The sequence below is a fragment of the Nicotiana tabacum genome, chromosome 23, assembly GCF_000715075.1.
Source record: "Nicotiana tabacum cultivar K326 chromosome 23, ASM71507v2, whole genome shotgun sequence".
Classification (NCBI taxonomy): domain Eukaryota; kingdom Viridiplantae; phylum Streptophyta; class Magnoliopsida; order Solanales; family Solanaceae; genus Nicotiana; species Nicotiana tabacum.
Genome location: NC_134102.1, coordinates 25,351,566 through 25,375,048, shown reverse-complemented (window position 1 = coordinate 25,375,048; position 23,483 = coordinate 25,351,566). Strand labels below are relative to the sequence as shown.

General features: G+C 36.2%; 1 protein-coding gene across 3 annotated transcripts; it reads left to right on the top strand.

Moving 5' to 3' along the window:
- Positions 1-2,545: 2,545 nt before the first annotated feature.
- LOC107786145 (protein LATE ELONGATED HYPOCOTYL) lies at positions 2,546-23,397 on the top strand. 3 transcript variants are annotated; one of them, XM_016607587.2, is made up of 8 exons: positions 2,546-2,893; positions 3,040-3,065; positions 3,311-3,518; positions 3,806-3,917; positions 4,421-4,482; positions 20,960-21,187; positions 21,266-22,714; positions 22,795-23,397. In XM_016607587.2, the coding sequence occupies exons 3-8, from the start codon at positions 3,480-3,482 to the stop codon at positions 23,206-23,208; spliced, it is 2,304 nt and encodes a 767-aa protein (XP_016463073.1). In that variant the 5' UTR covers positions 2,546-2,893; positions 3,040-3,065; positions 3,311-3,479; the 3' UTR covers positions 23,209-23,397. The 3 variants fall into 3 exon arrangements, with proteins under 3 accessions (XP_016463073.1, XP_016463074.1, XP_075101453.1); XM_016607588.2 differs by having other exon boundaries at positions 2,557-2,893; positions 3,040-3,193; XM_075245352.1 differs by lacking the exon at positions 3,040-3,065 and having other exon boundaries at positions 2,578-2,893.
- Positions 23,398-23,483: the final 86 nt, after the last annotated feature.

Sequence of the window (23,483 nt, the reverse complement as noted above, 5' to 3'; positions counted from 1 at the left end):
ATTGTTATAAAATTGCCTAAGTTGGTATTTTGTTTTTTACTTAATTAAGATATCTACTAAATTTTCAACTTGATTCTTGTTCAACTAAGTTTATTGCCAAATCACGCTCCTATTGTCACAGCTGTAAATAGGGTGTCAATTGGATATTCGAAAACCGATTAAATCAGCCAAATCGTATCGTGCCGAACCGATTTTTAGGTTTCTTAAGAAACCGTAGGTTTTTATATAAATCTATAACCGCACCGATAATTAGGGTAGGTTTTTTATTTTATAAAAATAAACCGAAAAAATACCGAACCGTACCGAATAAATTTTACATGTGAAAAATATATTTATCTAGTAAGTTTAAAAATAATAATGCATTAAATTTTTCTTTGGGCATTAAATTTTAAGAATTATGATCTACTTAAATTAAGTTATTTCAAGTATCTTTATTAGCAAGACACAAAGTATTCTAGCGATAATGAGTAGCAAACTACAATGTATTGAATATGTTTCCTTTCGTATAATTTAGATTTATCTTTTTGAATATTTAATCTTCTATAGACTTTATTCTTGAGTCCCAACTTGGTTAATATCTTTCCACTCGTGTGATTTATATTTTCTTTGCTTTTGCTTGGTTTCTTTTACGTTATTGTAGAATAGTTGATGGATCTATACTCTAGCCATCTTTTATTTTTTTTAATTCATCACCCTTTAAATAGTAAAAGTGTCTAGAGAGTTTTGCTAAGTCCTATAAAAGAACGTATGTTATTGCATTCTATTTCTACTGGTGAATTTTATATGATATTTAAAAAAATACCAAAAATTAACCGAACCGTACCGATATTGAAGAGAAACCGACATAATTGGGACGGTTTCGAAAAATTTAATTTTGGTTATACATAATAGAATAACCGAAAAATTGGTATGATACAAATTTTATAAAATAACCGTCGAACCGAACCATTGACACCCCTAACCGTAAATATAGGTATTTTGAGAATACGCCTTAACGACCAATGGTTATGATAGGTGGTTTTGCTAGAATAGGCAATAATGAGATTACTATTTTAGCAAATGACGCGGAGAAGGGTATTGACAATGATCCACTAAAAGTTCAGCAAACTCTTGAAAAAGTGGAAGCTAATATGAAAAGGGCCGAATAGGCAATAATGAGATTACTATTTTTTCTCTTAATAAGTACTTGTTGGGCCTCACCGGGGCATAAGCTATCTTTTCTTCGTAACATACGGGGAAAAACATGTTTAACCCCTTATCAAAGCAACACGTTCTCGATTGTTTGTACTGTCTATATTCGACTCCTAAGGTTATAAAAGATTGTGTACACACGGAGTGTTACACTACTCACTATGACAACTATTTTTGATTTGCCATTGAAATTGAAGTCAAACTTTATTGAAGAAAATGGCTTAATTTTGGTAGAAGCTTTATGCGGAGAATGGAAGATTATATCATCTGCATAACTGGGTAATCTAAAGAGATAAAAGTAGATTCAAGACATGTAAAATTAAAAGATCGTAAGTTGTATCTGTATCATTAAACAAAATAAATTCATGATTTTATCGATAATATTCATAGGAAATTTAAGAGGATGACTTTGGAAAGAATAAACAAAAAAGAAGAGAAAGAAAAATAAAAAAGGAGATACAAAAAAGGTAGTTAATTAAAACATGTCCAAAATGGAGAGAAGATTTTTCTGAGTTATTTTTATAGCTTCTAAGTTTCATAGAACGTGGATTAAGATAAATTTGTAGTCAATGCTTGTGAGAGAGAGTACTAAAGCTGATGTATTAATCTAATAAAAAATGTTTTCTTTAGTCATTTTCAAAAAGTTTTTACTTTTCTTTTCTCTACATATTGTGGCTTTGTGTGTGCTTTAAAAAAGTCACTTTGTATATTTCACTTATTATCTTGTGTGCAATACAAAGCATACTGTATATTTTAAAAAATAGTTGAATTTTAGATTTATTTGTTACCAAGAAAAGAAATAGTTGAAAATATAAAATTTAATTTTTTTTTGTTACCAAAATTTGTTGGAAAATTAACATGACAAAATGATGAAAATTGAATTGTGAAGGGATAAAGGAGTGTAATGTAAATTTTGTCGACTATTGCGTTTGAATTTCTTTTTAAAGAGATAAAAATATAAACACCTCCCAAAATCAGTTGCCAAGTGGCATCCTCACAACCACGTACTCAAATGCCAATTTTGACCTTACGAATTTCTGGAGCAGTATCGAACACGCGCTCTTCACGAAAACACGCGCTCTTCAAAAATGCCACGCCACACGGAGGGTCCCACAATGATTAGGTGGAGGCACTTTTGCTGCTTTTTTCACGACTCGGCGAGTTAACTCACTCACTCAATCCCGAGTTCAGTCTACCGAGTTTGTGGTTGAGATTACAATTTGTACCTTGATCTCGAAAAAGTGCAAGGTGGGAGCCGTGAGGGATTCTGTACTAACCTCCAACCACTAATATTCTAACACGTGTAATCTCTTTCTCTCTTATTCAGCCATTAGCTCATTCTAGCCTCAAATATATATCCTCTATTTTTTCCATTTTCTAAAAAATAAGTCCAGTAGCAAAAATACTAGTGGCTGAGAATTTTCCTTTGATTTATGAAAAATCAAAAACTTCCTTTGGCTTAAACCTCCTTTCTTCTACAGTTTCTTCAACTTTTCTTCTTCCTACTCTCCACTCTGTTTTTTGCTCCTTTTTTGGGCTAATTCACCAGTTGATTTTACTTTATATTCTTGTTTTCTCGGATCCACCATTGTTATAGATAAACTATGTGTTTTTCATCAACAAATGGTGGATGAGTTTTCACTTTATGCATGACCGGAAAAACATCTAGACTCTTCTTTCAACAACATGGCTTTCTTCGAAGGTACTTCTCAAATCTCTAGGGTTTTTGGATTTGATTCGGCTTTAAAGTTAATTTTGTTGTTTAATTGCTTAGTTAATTTGGTAAGTAGCTAATTGAGTTCACTCTTTTTTCATGTGTTTATTTGTTTTTTATTTGACTTGTTAAAGGTTTAGGCAACATGCGGTTCGTTTTGGTGAGCAATTCTGGATAAGGAATTTTCGTCTATCCTGGTGGACTCTGATTTAATTTGAAGAATTATTTTAGAAAAAATAAAAAATTAATTAGCAGTTATTACTTGCATCTTTTAGAATCTGGAAGAAGGTTTGAGATATTTATGAATTTCAATTTAAATTTATGCTTATAATTGATATGGGGAAACACAGCAAGTGGATTATTATCCAATGTCTTTTTGTTACTGGTTCTACCTCTCTTTTGCAGTAGTGTTACAGTATCAGGTTCTTTTGTACTACACCACCACGGCTAAACTATATTTGCTAGTAACTACTGATGTTGTGGGGAGAATTGGAAGAAGAAGATTTGTTCTGTATCCCCTGTTTGTCCGTGAAGATTTGAAGCAGCGCTAGCTAACTGCGGTCCTCCTATTTTGATGGACTCTTATTCCTCTGGAGAGGAACTTGTTGTTAAGGTCCCTATATTTTGTATATTACTCTACTTTAGTTGATTAGAAGGGGAGCCTTGGAGCAACGGTAAAGTTGTCTCTATGTGTGACCTATAGGTTACGGGTTGGTGCCGTGGAATCAGCCATCGACGCTTACGTCATGTTAGGCTACCTACAACACACTCCCTTGGGGTGCGGACCTTCCCCGGATCCTAATTGAACGCAAGATGCTTCTTGCACTAGGGCTTCCCTTTTAATCTACTTTGGTTGATAGGCTATTTATACAAGTCTGATGGCTTTTCTTTTTATGGCAGACAAGGAAACCTTATACCATCACTAAGCAACGAGAGCGATGGACAGAGGAGGAACACAATAGATTCCTAGAAGCCTTGAAACTCTATGGGCGTGCTTGGCAGCGCATAGAAGGTTAGATATATGTTACTCTTTCATTTTATTAGTTGAATCAAACTGTTAGGCTAAGTATTGATAAGGACTTAAGATATATACACTGACAATGTAATGAATTAACCTATGATAGCAGGTTACTTACAATCTCTGGCTGATTACCCATTAATTCTTATCAAGAGATTACCTGTAATTACTTATTAAGTACCTGATCGTTTAAGTAACTTTTACACCATCCGGACATAGAATTTATACTCTTCTGATAGATATTGTTGTGACAACTACCTATGTAGGTAACTGATTAGTCCATGTATTTGTGAAAAAATGTCTTTGTCTATGCTCCAAGTCAACTTAATCCAGTAACTCATATGATGTTGTTCTTTTATCAACTTACAGCTGAATCCACTGACTATCTCGTTTCAGAAATCGGGGTCAACATTCTATCTGTTATGCATTTATGTATTCTCTTACCTTGAGGCCTTTTTGTGGTTGTTTAGTTATTTTATACTTTCGCTATTGTGCAGAACACATAGGAACAAAAACTGCCGTGCAGATCAGAAGTCATGCGCAAAAATTCTTTACAAAGGTCATTAGCTCCTTTTCACCTTATGCTTATTTTTCTTGATGGTTCCAGGATTTAATTTATTGTGCCTAAAACTTACTTTATAGGCTTAGTTATCACTGTTTTCTGCCAGCTAGTATGTTTTCTTAATAAATAGATATCTTTCTCTGTGAGTCATGAGTCATATAAATAACATATTTAATTTAATGAATTCCACCCCCCCCCCCACAACCCCACCCCACCCCTTAATGTGCTTGCTTCATGATTCCAATCATCTCTTTAGGGAGTGACTTGGTTAGTATGTCAGTTAACTGTTTATAAGTTGTGCAACACCTGAGTTAAACTAAACCATTTTGAGAAACTTCTCTGATGAAATGATATTTTATGATTATGTGCTTACTTCTGTCACTGTCACTTGGTTTTCACTCATGACTATGGCAGATTTGTTCTCACCATGGATCACACTTCCTTCGTCCATTTTATACCCAGTATCTTTACGCAACCCTTGAACCAAATAACTCATGGAGTTTTTGATACAGCAGTATATTCTGCTTCAGAGAATGATTGAGCAACAACCTTTTGCTTTTATTGGGGATAGCCAAAAAAATATTCCTCATCCAAGTGCAAATAAAAATTTAAAAGTGTTTTTCATGTTCTTCGGAAACAACCTCTCCACCCTTCCAGGGGTGGTAGGGGTAAGGCTGCGTACATCTTACCCAGACCCCACTTGTGGGAAACTAGTGGGTTTGTTGTTGTTGTTGTTGTTATTGTTGTTGCTTTTCATGTTCTCCTGACTTCCAGCCCATTCTTTGTCTGCATAAACAATCAGGTTCACATCATCCACACTTTAATAAATATTCCATAGTATCCATGAATTTTTGATTGGTTCTTGCATGAATTTGGACAGCAAATTTGCTGCAAATGTTAGGTAAGTTTTTGTAGTATTAGATATAACAACTTGTCTGGCAGTCTTCTACGCTGACGTAACCACATTCTTTTCACATTATTCTTTTATTCCCGTGAGATCTCAGCTGTGTTCCACTTCTCCATCTTGAAATCATAAGGATATTGCTTCATATTTCTATTGGCGAAATCAATATCCTCTCTTTTCTTTGGGACACTTCAATTCCTTGGAAATATAATGAATGAGTCATGTATCTGCCATCTCGTAAGTACTCGTTGTGTCACTTCTACATTCATTCATGAGGCTTGAAATTATTCTGAAACCAATCATCTACATTGATGCAGAGAATAACCACCAAAACCCATTGATAAAGACACAAAAATTGCATTCAGATTTACTTTACTGAAAGCTTTGGTGAGATAATGATTAATCTCATCATATCAAGCTCTAGGAGCTTCTTTTGACCCGTGATTTCCCTTTTCAACTTATAAACTCTATTTTCTTTTGTAGTAAAAAAATTCTCTACTCTTATTCTCTCGTAAAAACCTTGTGGTTGGTCAACATAATCTTTTTTAAAAAAATTCAATATAATTAATTTCTCAAAAACATAGATCTTTTAGGAGATCTAAGATCAAGTTGAAAAGTCTACCATTTCTTTTGAGTAGCAAGAAATCAACAATCGAATAGCTTCCTGCTGCAATAGGTGTAAATGCCAAAGTACCTTGTTTTTCTGTGAATTCTCGTGCTACCAACCTTTTGCTTTATAATCTGCACAGGGTCATTTTAGAGCCTGTTTGGCTTAGCTTAGCTGATCCAAAGTAACTGATATCCCGTGGAATTAGTCGAGGTGTACGCAAGCTGGCCCGGACACCATCGTTATCAAAAAAAAAAAAAAAAATTCCTATTGTTCTTGACAATGGCGGACGACATTACTACGTAGTGAGAAAAAAATTCTGAAAATGATGACTAAGTGAAGTTAAAAAAAGATTAGGCCTTTTGTTTCAATAAAGGTATTTCATATAAATAACATTAGGGATAAAATAGTAAAAGTCTTGATCAAATTAAAAGTGGTTATAAGCTGAAAAACGGTAAGTTGGGGATGACCAACTTAGGGCTTTTAGTTTTGGTTTTTAGGCACTTGACTTATAAGCACTTTAGGTGTTTATCAAACGCGTATATAAGCCAAAAGGTACTTATAAGCCAGTTTGACTTGCTTATAAGCTTAGCCAAACATCCTTTTAGTCTAACTATATTTTGTAGATCCATTACAACACACTCAATATCTCTTTGTTGAGGTAGATAAATAGCCTCATGTTTTGATTTGGTCAATCATGTGTATCCCCTTGTATCGCCTTTAGTAAGTAATCTTCTTTCACTACTTGTGCCACGTTTCTAGTTTAATTGTTATAAATTTTCAAGACTTATATACTTTACTCTGGCTCTTTTGTTTATCTTGGAGGAAAAGTTAAATTTGTAGTTGGGTTTTCTTCAACTTGGTTGATATTTGAAGTTGAAGGCAATAATGATAGTACTTCAACTTTTGCTTCATTGGTTGTATATGGCATGATCTGCACTTTACATCCAATTCCAATTATCATCTTCATGAAAAATGATGTCTTGGTTAAATACATGATTTTTAGTGTCAGCATTAAGCAAGGAATATCTTTAGTTTCATAAAACTATAGTTAACATGAAGGCTGCTTCTTTTTTCATCAAATTTGCTCTTTTTTTATAAGCATAACATAATGCTGTCAACAATTCTAAGATGACGTATTGATATTGAGAAGAAACGGACCTTGAGCCAAATTTAACCTCAAAAGCTAGCTCAATAGGTGAGAATTACCCAAGATCATATAAGGAGATAACAACCCCTTTTCTCTATCGATGTGGGACACTTAACACCCTCACGCCTAGAATTAGACATTTGGAACATGAACAATATAATATGTGGGCCCAACATTGGGTAAACCAAGAACATAAATGGAACTTGCTCTGATACCATGAGAAGAAATGGACCTTGGGCAATGCAATCCAAAAAGCTAACTTAAGAGGTGATGATTACTTCGAAACCATATAAGAAGACAACAATGAATTTCCTTCATGAATGTGAGGCGCTTAACATAAAGTTTCACGAGGCTAACTAACCGCTGCAGTAAGTTATGTAGCGATTATTTTTCTTATACGACCAACCTAAAATTGTTTGCTAAATTTTATACGGTGATTATTTTTCTCAATGCGGCAAACTAAACGACCCTTATAAACTACTTATACATCTAACAATTCTAATTACTTACATTACTATTTGACATCATTCCCCAAGTGGGTGCATGGATATCATATTTACTTAGCTTGCAACATATATAATTGCGTTCGAGATTAGCAATGGACTAGAGAATTTGAACAAAGGCACAAAGCGTCCTTCATAGCCATCATATCAAAAAGGAAGGAGCAACAAACATCAAAGACTACATGCCTAAAAATATAGTGGGAATCGTATATAGATAATATCCAAGGTGTTTTCTAGTAGAATAAAGAAGGTATTGGACGATTAAGTGTCTAGTTCTCAAAATGCATTTGTTGAAGAAGACAATTTTAGACGAGGCTTTGATGGCAAACAGAATGGTCCTTGAGAAGGCCTATGATCATGTGAACAGGGGGAGTTCATATACTTCATAATGTTGAAGATGTGATTTAGGGATAGGTGATGGAAGTGGATCAAGTTTTATATATAAATGGTCAAAGGTCAAATTTTCGACCCTAGTGAATGGCAACCCATGTGGCTTCTTTGGCAGCCCGAAAGGTTTGTGGCAAGAGGATCCATTATCTCTCATGATATTCATCGAATAATCGAAGCATTGAGTAGAATGATAGGCTGTGATAGGTGGTTATCTAGAGGTTTCTCTGCAGCGGAGGTATTTGATAGTGAAGGTTCCACACCTCTTTTTTGCAGATTAACCAACTAAATTAATGGAGATTCGAGGAAATGTCGTGCCTCGAGATCAATTTTAGGAAGTACGAGATTATTTTGATGGATGAAGCGGACAATATTGATTATATAGTACAGGTGCTTCCAACAAGATCCAAACAACATGAAGTCCGCTGGTTGGTAGAGTTCAAAAAAGGCTAGCATGATTGCAAAAGAGGTGTCAACCGAAGGGGGTTAAGAAGTACTAATAACTAAGAGTAGTCGGTTGAGCATCCCTACTTCATGTCATTGCTTCACGCATTCACAAATAAATCAGAAAGGCTCCAAAAGAATTTCCTTCGGGATTCCAAAAATTGGGGTTTGGAAGTTCCACTTCACCTGTTAGGACGTTAGGTTTCCAAAAACATGGGAGATCTTGGGGTGAAAGATCTCTAGATTTTCAATAAGGTTGTATTAGGGAAATGGTTATAGAGATTCAAAATTAAGAAGCACGTTTTATGTGCGGAAGCAACAAAATATGTCGTAGGTGATGTAGAGTGGAGATGTTGGGACTCGTACTCCCGATCAATTACAACATCTCAAGTCTGAAGGAGAAAACAGTCTGACAAACCTAGAGGTTTCAAGAGGGGGAATTCATTGGGATATAAGAGTTAAGAGGAACCTTCTAGACCGGGAAGTATCTGAATTTTAAGGCTTGGTTTAGTGTTCTTAAAAGTCATTGTTTCATAGTAAGAGAATTCCGTTGAAATTTCTGATTAACTTCCGGTGAAAAAAGAGGGGGAATTCATTGGGATATAAGAGTTAAGAGGAACCTTCTAGACTGGGAAGTATCTGAATTCTAAGGCTTGGTTTAGTGTTCTTAAAAGTCATTGTTTCATAGTAAGAGAATTCTGTTGAAATTTCTGATTAACTTCTTGTGAAAAAAGCAAGGCCGAAAAGTTTGATACATGAAGTGATTGCAGCATGCAAATAAGAATTACAATCCGCTTTACAAGTATTTTTCGCTCGCCCTCCATCTCAATTTACCAGAAAGAATATTATACTTCCTTATTTAGAAACAATTTAACTTTAAACTTCACATTTTACCCTTAATGAAATGATTAATAGTCATACGAATTTCTATAGTTTGTTTTAGACCACAACTTTCAAAAGTGCTTGTTTCTTTCTTTAATATGTGCCCAGTCAAATACCGCCACATAAATTGAAACGGAACGAGTAAGAATATTAGTGAAGAATTGCTACATCTTTAGGTTTTCAGATAGATCCTTTGATCCCTCAAAACTTGAAACACTGATTGAAGGTGAGACAAACACTTCTCCTGATGTCTGCGTACATCTAAACATCATCAAAGTAGAGAACCATAATCTTCCAGTGAATACATGGTTCATCAAAATCAAAGAAGGTGTTGAGCAGTAGACTGGGCAAATGGCTTAATCAGCACTCATGAAGCCCATCTCTTTTCTTACGTGCATCAGTCTTCCTATCTTATAAACCCAAAATGCCGAGAGGTGTGGGTTCACCAGAGAGAAACTCTTCCTTTTTGCTAGGCTTATCTTCCCTTTTGAAAATAAAGAAAAAGAAAGTCAAGCATACCTTGTTATGAAGGATATCGTTATGTAAAAGTTCACAATGAAACAATCTTCTTGATTTTGGGTAGGGAAATGGAGAAAAGACGAAATGACTTTGACTCTTATTGGTTGGATTATTTGTTTCGCTTAGTCCGGTGAAACTAATAGCGGATACCGCTGTTAGGACTAGGAAAGTGGCAGCATGTTCTAAAGTTGAAAGTTTAAATGTTTTGTTACCTTTTTTATTCCTTTTTACAGTAAAGGTAGATCGAGTTTAATCAGTGGATGAATTGATCCTCTGTGTTGCTTGATGTCTAGTCTTTCAGATCCAGTCATATGAATTTAAGGAGGAAGAAAGGAGATTTTTTTGAAGTTAGGTAGGATTATCTATTCTATGGTGTATGAGTCTTTTTTTGTCAGGATAGGGAATCTGGGGAGTATAATTGGATACCTGTCTCAATCTAACAAAATATATCAAGGATAAAATTACTTGTAATGGTTCAACGAAATTCCAAACTCAGGGGATAAGAAATGAAAAACTTTTTTTATCAGGAGTTAACTAATACTTGAATAAGCTTATCAGGAGTACTGAAACCCATTAACTAATCAAAGTCATAATGGTTCTACGAACCAAAGGGATTCTGGAGCCCCCAATCAACAACCTATATTGGATTATTATAAAGGAAATGCAGAAGAGGTTTTGTGGAAGTCATCAATGGAGATGGAAAAAAACTAAAGTTCTTTGAACAAAAGGGAACAACGGCACCAAATGACATGAACATTACAAGTCATTTGAAGCTACAGATACTAACGTAATAACGTAGATAAAATGAACTGAAAAAGAAGATAGTTATAGGGAAAGATGCACCGAGAAAAACTTAGAATGTTCTAGCATTCTTCAAGAACTTGCTGATAGTTTGTAAAACTAGCTAGATAATGTGCTAGATATTTTTATTTCTTGCTAAATTGTAGTTTGACGGAAAAGGAGGAAAGGAACTACACTTTGAATTTAACTTATAAGTTATAAGTTAAACATAATGTCATGAGTCATTGCTAGCGCAAGTGGTAGTTACACCTAAAATTATTATTTAGTAGTCCTTTTCTATGTTACATCTCAAAATTGACTTATAAAAACAGACAAACTTGTTGGGCACTAAAACTAAACTAATCGAGTCTAAGATTTTGGACTTGTTAAGAGAAAAGATGAAATCGAAGAAAAGAAGAGTATATTAAATAGTCATGGTGAGAAAATGGACATTGGAATTAACTTATCCCAAAAGGTAGTTTAAGTGGTGAGGACAATCTTAGACCATATAAGGAGTACAACTCATACATTTAATTGTTGTAAGACTAAAATAGCAGAAACACAGTGTAAGGGAGAACAGATATGTGAAAATGAACATGAATCTGTATTCTCGAATTGATGATCGGGAAAAATATTGGTTAATTCGAAGTTCAAAACTAGGAGACTGGGGGAACTGAGGCTGAAGCATGTCGAGCTAAAAAATTTGATGGATCATCACTGAAGCCCATTAACTAATCAAAGTCATAATGGTTCTACAAACCAAAGGGATGCTGGAGCCCCCAATCAACAACCTATATTGGATTATTATAAAGGAAAATGCATAAGAGGTTTTGTGGAAATCATCAATGGAGATGGAAAAAAAACTAAAGTTCTTTGACTAAAAGGGAACAACGGCACCAAATGGCATGAACATTACGAGTCATTTGAAGCTACAGATACTAACGAAATAACGTAGATAAAATGAACTGAAAAAGAAGATAGTTATAGGGAAAGATGCACCGAGAAAAACTTAGAATGTTCTAGCATTCTTCAAGAACTTGCTGATAGTTTGTAAAACTAGCTAGATAATGTGCTAGATATTTTTATTTCTTGCTAAATTGTAGTTTGACGGAAAAAGAGGAAAGGAACTACACTTTGAATTTAACTTATAAGTTATAAGTTAAACATAATGTCATGAGTCATTGCTAGCGCAAGTGGTAGTTACACCTAAAATTATTATTTAGTAGTCCTTTTCTATGTTACATCTCAAAATTGACTTATAAAAACAGACAAACTTGTTGGGCACTAAAACTAAACTAATCGAGTCTAAGATTTTGGACTTGTTAAGAGAAAAGATGAAATCGAAGAAAAGAAGAGTATATTAAATAGTCATGGTGAGAAAATGGACATTGGAATTAACTTATCCCAAAAGGTAGTTTAAGTGGTGAGGACAATCTTAGACCATATAAGGAGTACAACTCATACATTTAATTGTTGTAAGACTAAAATAGCAGAAACACAGTGTAAGGGAGAACAGATATGTGAAAATGAACATGAATCTGTATTCTCGAATTGATGATCGGGAAAAATATTGGTTAATTCGAAGTTCAAAACTAGGAGACTGGGGGAACTGAGGCTGAAGCATGTCGAGCTAAAAAATTTGATGGATCATCACTGAAGCCCATTAACTAATCAAAGTCATAATGGTTCTACGAACCAAAGGGATGCTGGAGCCCCCAATCAACAACCTATATTGGATTATTATAAAGGAAATGCAGAAGAGGTTTTGTGGAAGTCATCAATGGAGATGGAAAAAAAACTAAAGTTCTTTGAACAAAAGGGAACAGCGGCGCCAAATGACATGAAAATTACAAGTCATTTGAAGCTACAAATACCAACATAATGACGTAGATAAAATGAACTGAAAAAGAAGATAGTCATAGGGAAAGATACACCGAGAAAAACTAAGAATGTTCTAGTATTCTTCAAGAACTTGCTGATAGTTTGTAAAACTAGCTAAGATAATGTGCTAGATATTTTTATTTCTTGCTAAATTGTAGTTTGACGGAAAAGGAGGAAAGGAAGAACGCTTTGGATTTAACTTATAAGTTATAAGTTAAACATAATGTCATGACTCATTGCTAGCGTAAGTGGTAGTTACACCTAAAATTATTATTTAGTAGTCCTTTTCTACGTTACATCTCAAAATTGACTTATAAAAACAGACAAACTTGTTGGGCACTAAAACTAAACTAATCGAGTCTAAGATTTTGGACTTGTTAAGAGAAAAGATGAAATCGAAGAAAAGAAGAGTATATTAAATAGTCATGGTGAGAAAATGGACATTGGAATTAACTTATCCCAAAAGGTAGTTTAAGTGTTGAGGACAATCTTAGACCATATAAGGAGTACAACTCATACATTTAATTTTTGTAAGACTAAATTAGCAGAAACACAGTGTAAGGGAGAACAAATATGTGAAAATGAACATGAATCTGTATTCTCGAATTGATGATCGGGAAAAATATTGGTTAATTCGAAGTTCAAAACTAGGAGACTGGGGGAACTGAGGCTGAAGCATGTCGAGCTAAAAAATTTGATGGATCATCACTGAAGCCCATTAACTAATCAAAGTCATAATGGTTCTACAAACCAAAGGGATGCTGGAGCCCCCAATCAACAACCTATATTGGATTATTATAAAGGAAATGCAGAAGAGGTTTTGTGGAAGTCATCAATGGAGATGGAAAAAAAACTAAAATTTTTTGAACAAAAGGGAACAACATCACCAAATGACATGAACATTACAAGTCATTTGAAGCTACAGATACCAACATAATAACGTAGATAAAATGAACTGAAAAAGAAGATAGTCATAGGGAAAGATACACCGAGAAAAACTTAGAATGTTCTAGTATTCTTCAAGAACTTGCTGATAGTTTGTAAAACTAGCTAAGATAATGTGCTAGATATTTTTATTTCTTGCTAAATTGTAGTTTGATGGAAAAGGAGGAAAGGAAGAACGCTTTGAATTTAACTTATAAGTTATAAGTTAAACATAATGTCATGAGTCATTGCTAGCGTAAGTGGTAGTTACACCTAAAATTATTATTTAGTAGTCCTTTTCTACGTTACATCTCAAAATTGACTTATAAAAACAGACAAACTTGTTGGGCACTAAAACTAAACTAATCGAGTCTAAGATTTTGGACTTGTTAAGAGAAAAGATGAAATCGAAGAAAAGAAGAGTATATTAAATAGTCATGGTGAGAAAATGGACATTGGAATTAACTTATCCCAAAAGGTAGTTTAAGTGGTGAGGACAATCTTAGACCATATAAGGAGTACAACTCATACATTTAATTGTTGTGAGATTTAGCTCACACCTCATACACTTACACTTGGTGTTAGGACATCTAAAATAGAGTAGCATAACTTGCGTGGACCAACATTAGTAGCCCATCATCAGGATACCTATATCACGACCCAAAACCAGAGGGCTATGACTTGCACCTGAAAACATAACACCTGTCGGGCTAACCCCATATCCTATATTTCCCATCGTACATCATCATCATCACCATCATAATAAGGGCTTTAAGTTTCTAAAATCAAGACTACATGTTAAGTAATCTTCAAATCACGACACTTATAGTCCAAACATATATGTACTACTGCTACAGAGGTATCATGGAGCTTCTAAGAGATAACAACACACAGTCAGCACAGGGGTCGCAGCATAGAAAATCCGTATAAGTGTGGAGCTCACCAAAATGAAGAGGTAGAGAGTGACATCTCCTAGCCCGTAACACCATCACGAGTGGAACACGTATATGTGGAAAATATACGTCTAGGGAGTGAATACAGAAAGTACTCAGTCTTATCGACCTCCCTTCAAAAGGTGAGACAAGGCTTAAAGAAAAGTTGCATCACATTATAAACTATAACTTCATATATCCATCACTTACAGAAAAACTATATTTAGGTAAAGAACATTTAACATTCCATATTTAACCATGCGCTTTCAACTTCAGAAAACTCATTTGAGACATAGCATATACTCGGTCTTTATAGCAAATCCTAGTTTGCTCACTAGAGCCATACTTTCTCATAATCCACCCATGAGGGCCATACTTTCTTGGGCTATGGATTTTGATACTTCGGCCACGAGGGCCAGTACTCAATTCAATATCACAACGTGGCTCACAAGGCCTTAACATGTATCACTTCATTATGACTTTTATATCAAGTATGCTACTTGGCCAAAATCATATGCGCCCTCCTAAACTTGTTTGAATTTTCCTCTTAGACACCTTATCTAAGCTATGTTCCAATTGAACACTTCAATCAATTTAGATTTTTACCATTTAAACACTTTTCCCTGACATGACAAAATGAGTATAATACACCTACAATAGGCGCGTGTGATATATTAATTTAGCCTTTTGTTATATATCTTCTCCCTTATGCTATCCCGCTATCACCATCCACTATCATCCCCTACCACCACTGCCGCTGTCGCCACTACCTTCGTTGGAAAAAGCACCGATTACACTTTAACCCAACCCAATTCTCTTGCTCTCTCCTAGTAAAAAAAACAAAGTAGCTCATTGGAAAAGGAAAATCAGATCTGGGTTTCAAAAAATTTCGGGGAAACTCCATTTTTTCCGGCAGGGTGACACCAATCTAAAGATAATTCATAGCTTCGATAAGGTTTCTAAGAGGAAAATCCAAACAAGTTTAGGGGGCCACATATGGTTTTAGCCTACGCCACTTTTTGCCTTATTTTTCATAACACAATCAATATTGATTTGTTGACCAATCTTCCATTCATATTTATTTTATTCATAAAACCGAGTGCGTAAGTTTAAAGGTGCTCAAACCATATTTATAGGCATCTTCACAACATAACATGAATACAAACACCACTTCATATGGTGAGACTTGTAGATGTTTGCCCCTACATGTACAATTCCACGTTTAAATCATGCATTTGGGAAGACAACGCCTTTCAGAAAGGTTAGGCCTCCACTTACCTTGATCATTAGCTAGCAAAATAGCTTTACGAACTCAATAAGGTGCTCAACCCGATCAATCTAAATCATCATAGCTTAACCAAGTCATTCATAGCGTATGAAGTCATTTCAACCCCTAATATATGTCTTAAGTTAATTTTCAGCTCAAACCTCCAAAGAAAGACAAATATCCACCATATTCAATCTGCTTATACTCTATTATAGTTAATATATCAAGTTAAAGTGAAGGGATTACATCTTTGTAGTCAAATTTCTAAGTTGGTGTTATTGGTGGTTGGCTTGGAGTTTGAAGATCTAACCAAAAATTATGATTTTTTGTGTTAAGATTAGCTTTAAAATGTTGGGAATAGTATAAAATGGCTAAAGAGATCTTACCCTACAGTGGGAGATAATCCCCGGGTGAAAACCCTAGTTGGAATCGTGTGGGGAGCTTAGGAAAATGAAGGAAATGGAGAATTCACAATTTGGGGGATTTAAATATGTAAGGTTCTAGGCTTCTGCGATTGCAAAACCTAGAGCTTTATGTTCTCAAAGCTTTTACTTGAGTACGCTACCTGAAGCAAAATATTTTTTAGCAATCACAAGACCCCCTTTGCGCTCACAATGCCTTCTAGAGACCACTCTCTTCTTCTCCACTCCCTTTTGCGATTGCACATACTTCCTTGCGATCACAGAGTTTGGTTAAATGGCCATAACTTCTTATAGGAAAGTTCAAATGACGAACGGTTTAACATTAGAAACTAGAATTTCACAGGCTACAAATTTCTTTCAAAAACCATGTCCAAATTCTTCCTACACTGAGAGTTGTACTCGTTTGACGTCAGGCCTTGTTTTACCAACTCTTCTTGTTCGCAAAGTCCTCCTTTGACTCCCAGACAACTTTATTTCTATCCCAACCTCCTCAAACACACACTTAAGCATTCCACGCATCAAAACAAGTTTCTTCACCTCCCTAACACTGATTTGAGCAGTGTGGGACATAGGATCAAATTATGACTTGGGCGAAATAAAATTCTGGGCATTCCTGGCACTGTCTAGTGCAGTTGGTCACGACAGGCTTCTCTCCTGGGTTGAAGCACTAGTCCAGGCACCCTTCAAGTTGGTCATAATTGGCACCAACCTGGGTCCAAGGCACACCATGGGCTCTCTATGTTTGGTCCCAAGCCACAGTCCCAAGTCGTGGTTTCCGTGTTGATCAACCTACTTCAATATCTGGTTGAACTGTGTAACCACCTCATTTTCATTGAATATCATTCGTGTATATGATTTTAGGTATCCCAAGTTTTGCAACAAGTCTTACAAGATGGAAAAAGATTGAGTTCCAAGTCAGAAGCCGCAAACGATTGAGGAAACAAAGTTGTGCATATATTGTAATCTGTCTTGTCCAATCAAAAGCCGCAACATTAGAATAGTTTTTTAGCAGTCATTAATACACTTGACCTATGATCCATAATTGCACAGAAGTCATCCAGGGAGCATAGATAATGACTTAATATTGTCTTCTAAATTACAGCAGCAATTATAGGAGAAGAAGACGAGAAAGATTTTCCAAAAGATTGAGTTTTCTATTGTCATTTTCTTTAAAATAAGAACTATTTGAAAAAGGAAACTAAGATAAAAGCTGAAGAAAAAAACAGACATTAGCCTGCTAGAGAAGGAAACAGAGTGACCTCAACACCAAGATGATGGCAAGATTAAGGAACAAAGAAACAACAAGAAGTTGAAAAGAAGGGTCAATAGCTGAAGCATAAAAAGAAAAAAAGAGAGAGAGTGGTGAAGAGAGGAATGTAATCCAAGAAGGTGTTCATTAGGTTTAACTGATGTTTTGAGAGTCTTAAGGATGACAGTTCTCTGGAATGACAGAGGAGCCTATTCAAGTCTGGTTAAGTGATAGCTAGCAAGAGAGGTCGTTGAAGTTGGTGGCACGTGACAGAGTTTCCATCACCAACAAAGTGGTTGAGTTGGCTCGTGCGGTGCACACGTGCTTGTTCAGACAATTGGACGGTTGCTATTTGGGTCACCGGCATTTGGGTTTCTGTTGGTTGGGAGGTGAGACTCGAAATTTTGCTGGTAGTTACTAATTAGAGCATCATATTCCGCTTCTTCACAAATCTCTGATCTGTATCAAATGTCTTTGGATGAAAAGGAAGTTCAATGATGGACAAACACTCTGTCCCTGATACCATTTTAAAAGAGAAGAAAAAGAATAAGAGGTTTTGAGTGAGTGAATTGTTTCATTGTTCCCTCAAGCTATTGAGGATTAAATAGTGTCTATAAGTACTGGAAAACCAATATTTTATCCCTAAAAATTTCCTAATGATGTATTTACAGAGTTTATTGGAAACAGTTTCTCTACCTTCACTAGATAGGGGTAAGGTCTGCGTACACACTACCCTCCTCAGACCGCACATGTGGGAATACACTGGGTTTGTTGTTGTTGTTGTTGTTGTTGTTGTTGTATTTACAGGGTTTAGAAATTTGGCCTCCTTATTTACAGTATAGAGATTTTTTCCAATTTTACATTCTTAATAGAATCATGAAAGTATATAGCTTTGAAGCTAAGTAGTTAAACCTTGTAGTTAAAAGAAAAGCCATAAAGTTACTTTTAGAATTTCCTCTTTTTTTCTGGATGATATAATGAGTTTTATTTAAGGAATGAAGAGAAAACCTTGTAGAAGCATACATTAAAGGAAACATTCATATAGGAATTCATATCTACAAATCAAATCCCAATCATTTACATATTGTGAATACCACACGTACACTAAATTCAACAACGAAGAAGACAACCATCTTTACTAGGACATGACTCCCCTCTCCCTCAAACACTTGATGATTCCTACCGTCCATATGATCTCTTTTTCCACTGCTTGTGCTCCTAAGTTTCAAATGTCCCAGCAATGTCTTAACAATATTAGGCATTATATAATTCACCCCAATAAACTTCAAATTTAAATCTCACTGTTTTGTAGGTAATAGGAGGCGATCCACGCATTCCCTTTATCCTTTTGCACATAAAGAATCACTTGTTCGGAGTCTCTTTTGCTTCATTAAGATTGGAACTTCTGTTATTGATTAGGGATATAGAGCAGGTTGATCATAGCTAGTTCACATTGTCCATCTAGAAAGTAAGAGAGATAATATTAGCAGAAGAAAGAGAAAACTTACCGCGAGAAATGAATTGAAGGGTAAGCAGTTTATGCCAAAACAAATTTGCACTAGTAGATCCTGCATTTCTGATGGATTTCAGAGCAGCAAACAACTAGTGGTTTTTAGTTTGCAGGCCAAATAACATAGGCTGGCCCTCTCTTTTCCACAATGGTTTGCCTTGTCATCAAGTATCGGAAGGCTAAATGAGAAGTAAAGAAGTCAATTATCTTTATATATATGCTTCAGTTCCACTAATAAAATAAAGTTTATGTTGGCAGAGGAGGAAAATTTTAAAATAGGAAAGTGAAATTGGGGGTTGTGGAGGCTGTGTCTAAGATTAATGGAAGGAATAAACTATTTGAAACCTTTAAGAGTAGTAGTATTGTTAGCCAATTGGACAAGTTAGTTACATATTCTTTTAGAGAGGAAAGTTAATGGGTTTGGTTTGGTTGGGGTGGGGGGTTGAATAACTTAGTCCTCTGCTTACCCTTTAGTTTAGTGACACTAAACATACAGTCAAGAGATGTCTGAGACCTCAGCTCTCCAAAGTGGAAATTGAAAAATATCTGTTTGTTTTATTATTTAACCAAATAGCTCCTCCCATCTCTTCTTGGTCTCTATATCCTTGTGGCTCGGAAAGTACCTTAGTTCACTGATAATTTCGAAGTTAGAGCTCAATTTTAGAAGCTACAATTGGATCTTCATCGTCATGTCTACATGTCTTTAATTTCAGACATAAAGACTATCTCCCAACTTGAAACTTCAGCTTTAAGGTTTCAAAATGTGTCATGCCTTCACCGGTAATTGGAGCTCATTTCTCTAGGGAAAGTAAAACTCTTTGATGGCATTGAGTCCCCAACTGGAATTTTCACTGGTCAGTAGATATACTCATATGGGTGAGACTGACAGATTGGAAAAGAGAGTAGGGAATGACAAGTGGTTGGGGGAAGAGTGGATAAGGGCCTGGGAACGGAATAGGTGAAGGCAGAAAGGGGAGTGACCGGCTGGGGGATTGGGGAAGGGGAAAAGGAACAACTCGTATGTGGTTTGTAATAGGTTGATATTATTGTCTCAATCTTGAAGCCGGTTTCTTCTTTCCTTTTCCTCTTTTTGAGCGGGTTAAATAGGATATGATTGGCATTTGTTTCTAACATCACCGCTAATAACAATTTAATATTGGAAGTTAGTGACTGGTGAGGTTCCTATAATGACAGTCAGAGGGGGGAGGTGTTAAGTATTTTTCAAATTAGAGGGGAGGTCGATTTAGTTGCACTAAACTACAGGAAATCGAAATAGTTGGTCATTTCTTTTTTCCTCACTTTCTGGTTTCTATTTGATTCATTTGAAGCATATAATCTGAATAAAAGAATCTACAAATTAAATAGAGTCAAGGACAATTAGATGAAAATGCTTTTGGGATGCAAACTCTCTTAAAAGGGTGATTTAGAAGTTGCACTTTGTGGACATGATTGAAAGCTTCAAATGAAGACAACAACAAAGAATCAGCTGTATGAGGCATCCTAGTTTTATGACTGCATAATATGCAGATGGTAAGCCCGTTGGTGAGACCTCAATTGGACATCTGATAACAGGTTTACCATCAAGAGTCAATTAAGGACCATAAAACATTTTCACATAGAACTATAAAACTTATGAGATAGTGTTGATACAGAAAGAGAACTATAGACCCGTATTTCTGAAATATATAAATGCTGCTGTGCTGCTTCAGTTTAGGTTTCATTGTGATGAAACAACATCCATGTCAGAGGGTAGAATCTGTGCCTCATTTAAAAAAAAATCATCGTTTCTCCTGCACAATTGAAAATATTATTAAACCTACTTTGCATGGGCAGTTTCAGCACCTTGTGTACCATTCTATTGTCTTTCCATAGAGACACCCAGCTCCTAGCACTCGTTTTACCTTGACAGCTATACCACGTTTTAAGGATTTATATTTTCCAACGGATTGTAGTTTAGATATTTATTTGATAGAATCTTCTGATGAATCAGCTATGCAATTCCAATGATGTAATAATCCTGATTGCTCCTCTTTTCATGTTGAACTTCTCCTATTACCATTCTGGCAAGGAACTAGTCTGTAGGCTGATATTTTGGTTTCATAATCTGATCCAGTTAGAAAAGGAGGCTGTTATAAAGGGAGTCCCAATAAGTCAAGCACTTGACATTGAAATTCCTCCTCCGCGACCTAAAAGGAAACCAAGTAATCCTTATCCTCGTAAGACCAGCGTAGCAGCTCCCTCATCACAGGTGGGAATAAAAGATGGAAAATTATCAACACCTTTTTCTTCCATCTGTGAGGATAGGAACTTATTTGACCTGGAGAAAGAACCGATTACTGAGGTATGTGTTTCTCTTCATCTTGCATAGCTTTTACTTTGTTTTCCTTGATGGCATAGTTGTTTTCTTGTTCTTTATCAGAAACCTGGTAGAAACGAGAAGCTGGGCAGTGTACAAGAAAACCAGAACAAGAAAAATTGCTCCCAAGGGTTCGCTCTTTTCAAGGAAGGTGCTTCTGCCCCCTCCCTGTCCCCAGGAAAGTCTTTGCAAACACTTGCAGAACCTGCAGGATCATGCACTTTAAATGAGTCTTTGCCTGCCACTAAAGGAGTGATTAACCATGATGTAACAGCTAAATCTTTTCTTACTGTTGGATCCAAAGAGCATCAAAAGTTGAATATACTCGACGCTAAACAGTCCTTTCAAAGTAACAGCTCTTGTAACACCTTCAACGAGGGGAAATCTTGCCAATCGAATGAGAAGTTGGCACAAGATGAGAAAAAAGATCAACCGAGTCAGCCAGATCATTTTGGGAAATTCTCAAGAAATGATATGCAAGTGCCACACCACTATCCAAGACATGTCCCAGTGCATATTCTTGATGGGGCCTTAGGGGTGAGTGGTGCTCAAACAACCCCAGATATGTTTTATCCTGAATCTGTAAGTCACCAGATAGGTGGCGTCCAGGGACTCTCAAATTTGTATACCAACCCTACTTCATCTGCCACATCTGAGCACCATAGTAATGCTGCAATGTCTTCCATTCATCAGTCATTTCCTTGTTTCCACCCTAACTTCACCCCTATTCATGATCCAGATGATTACCGATCGTTTCTTCAACTCTCCTCCACTTTCTCCAGCCTTATATTTTCTGCGTTATTGCAAAACCCAGCAGCACATGCTGCAGCAAGTTTTGCAGCTAGCTTTTGGCCTTATGCAAATATGGAAGCTCCAGTAGATTCTCCAACAGGTAACACTGCAAGCCAGATTAATTCAGCTCCTAGTATGGCAGCAATTGCTACCGCCACTGTAGCAGCTGCAACTGCATGGTGGGCAGCCCATGGGCTCCTACCATTGTGTTCGCCATTTCATAGCAGTTCTACCCGTGTTCCTACATCTGCAACATCAATGCAAGTGGATCCCTGTCAACCTAGTGTAGGCAAGAATGAAGGAAGAGAGGGATCTCATAATTCTCCCCATGCTCAACAAACCGTCCCAGATTGCTCTGAAGCTTTGCAAGAACATCATTCTGCTTCTGAGTTGCCTACTTCGCCATCGTCAGAATCGGAGGACAGTGAAGGTAGGAAGCTAAAAACTGGGTTAACCGCTAATGATACTGAGCAAGGCGCTGCAGTCACTGAAATTCATGAGCCAAACACAGGAAACGGAAGAAAACAGGTAGACCGTTCTTCCTGTGGTTCCAACACACCTTCAAGTAGTGATTTGGAGACAGATGCTTTGGAGAAGGATGAGAAAGGGAAAGAAGAGCCTCAAGAACCTAATGTTAACCTTCTAGCTGGAGATGCTGGGAATCGGCGTGGTAGGAATTGCATCAGTCCAAATGATTTTTGGAAAGAAGTCTCCGAAGGGGTAATGAGAGCTTATGTTTTTATAAGTCCTTTGGTGTCATTTCTTGCTTTAATGATTGTTGATTCTCAACTTTTCCACAGGGACGGATAGCGTTCCAGGCTCTTTTCACCAGAGAGAAGTTGCCTCAAAGCTTTTCTCCTTCAAATGATCTGAAAAATAAGGGAAAAATCAATCTTGAAAACGTTAAGGAAAAGCCAGACGAGAAAGGTCTAAGTGGATCGCAGTTAGACCTTATTGATCAGGCATCCGATATGTGTTCCAGTCATCAAGCAGTGGAAGATAATGTGTTAGTAATTGGCAACAAAGAAGATGCTGAAAAATGCCTGCCAATAATGGAACTTGGACAAGTAAGGTTGAAAGCTCGCCGTACTGGATTTAAACCTTACAAGAGGTGCTCATTGGAGGCCAAAGATAGCAGGGTGACAAGTTCAAGCTGTCAAGACGAGGAAAAAAGCGCCAAGAGACTTCGCTTGGAAGGAGAAGCTTCTATTTGATGCTTCAATGTGCAATTTTACGAGGGAACCTCTCTTGTTGCATGGAGTGCGCTATCTGTCCTGTCATTATATTTTTCCAGTTATGTTTACCTAGTTATAATGTGCACGAAACTAGTCGTGTAGGTGTGTACCATATACTTTATGTGCTATTTTAATTGAAAGTTATGCAAAGTGACCTTAAAGAACGAACAATGATAGCAAAATGAATGGACCTTGATTGGACCAGTTTCTCTGCAGAAGAATTAACGTGCCAGTCCTCACGTTAACATATTCCA

What these genes read in the sequence shown, in the direction of transcription:
- LOC107786145 (XM_016607587.2), top strand. Translation starts at nt 3,480, where the DNA reads ATGGACTCTTATTCCTCTGGAGAGGAACTTGTTGTTAAG. An exon ending in GAGAGGAACTTGTTGTTAAG is followed by an intron (nt 3,519 to 3,805) that starts GTCCCTATATTT and finishes TTTTTATGGCAG; the next exon opens with ACAAGGAAACCTTATACCAT. An exon ending in CGCAAAAATTCTTTACAAAG is followed by an intron (nt 4,483 to 20,959) that starts GTCATTAGCTCC and finishes AATCTGATCCAG; the next exon opens with TTAGAAAAGGAGGCTGTTAT.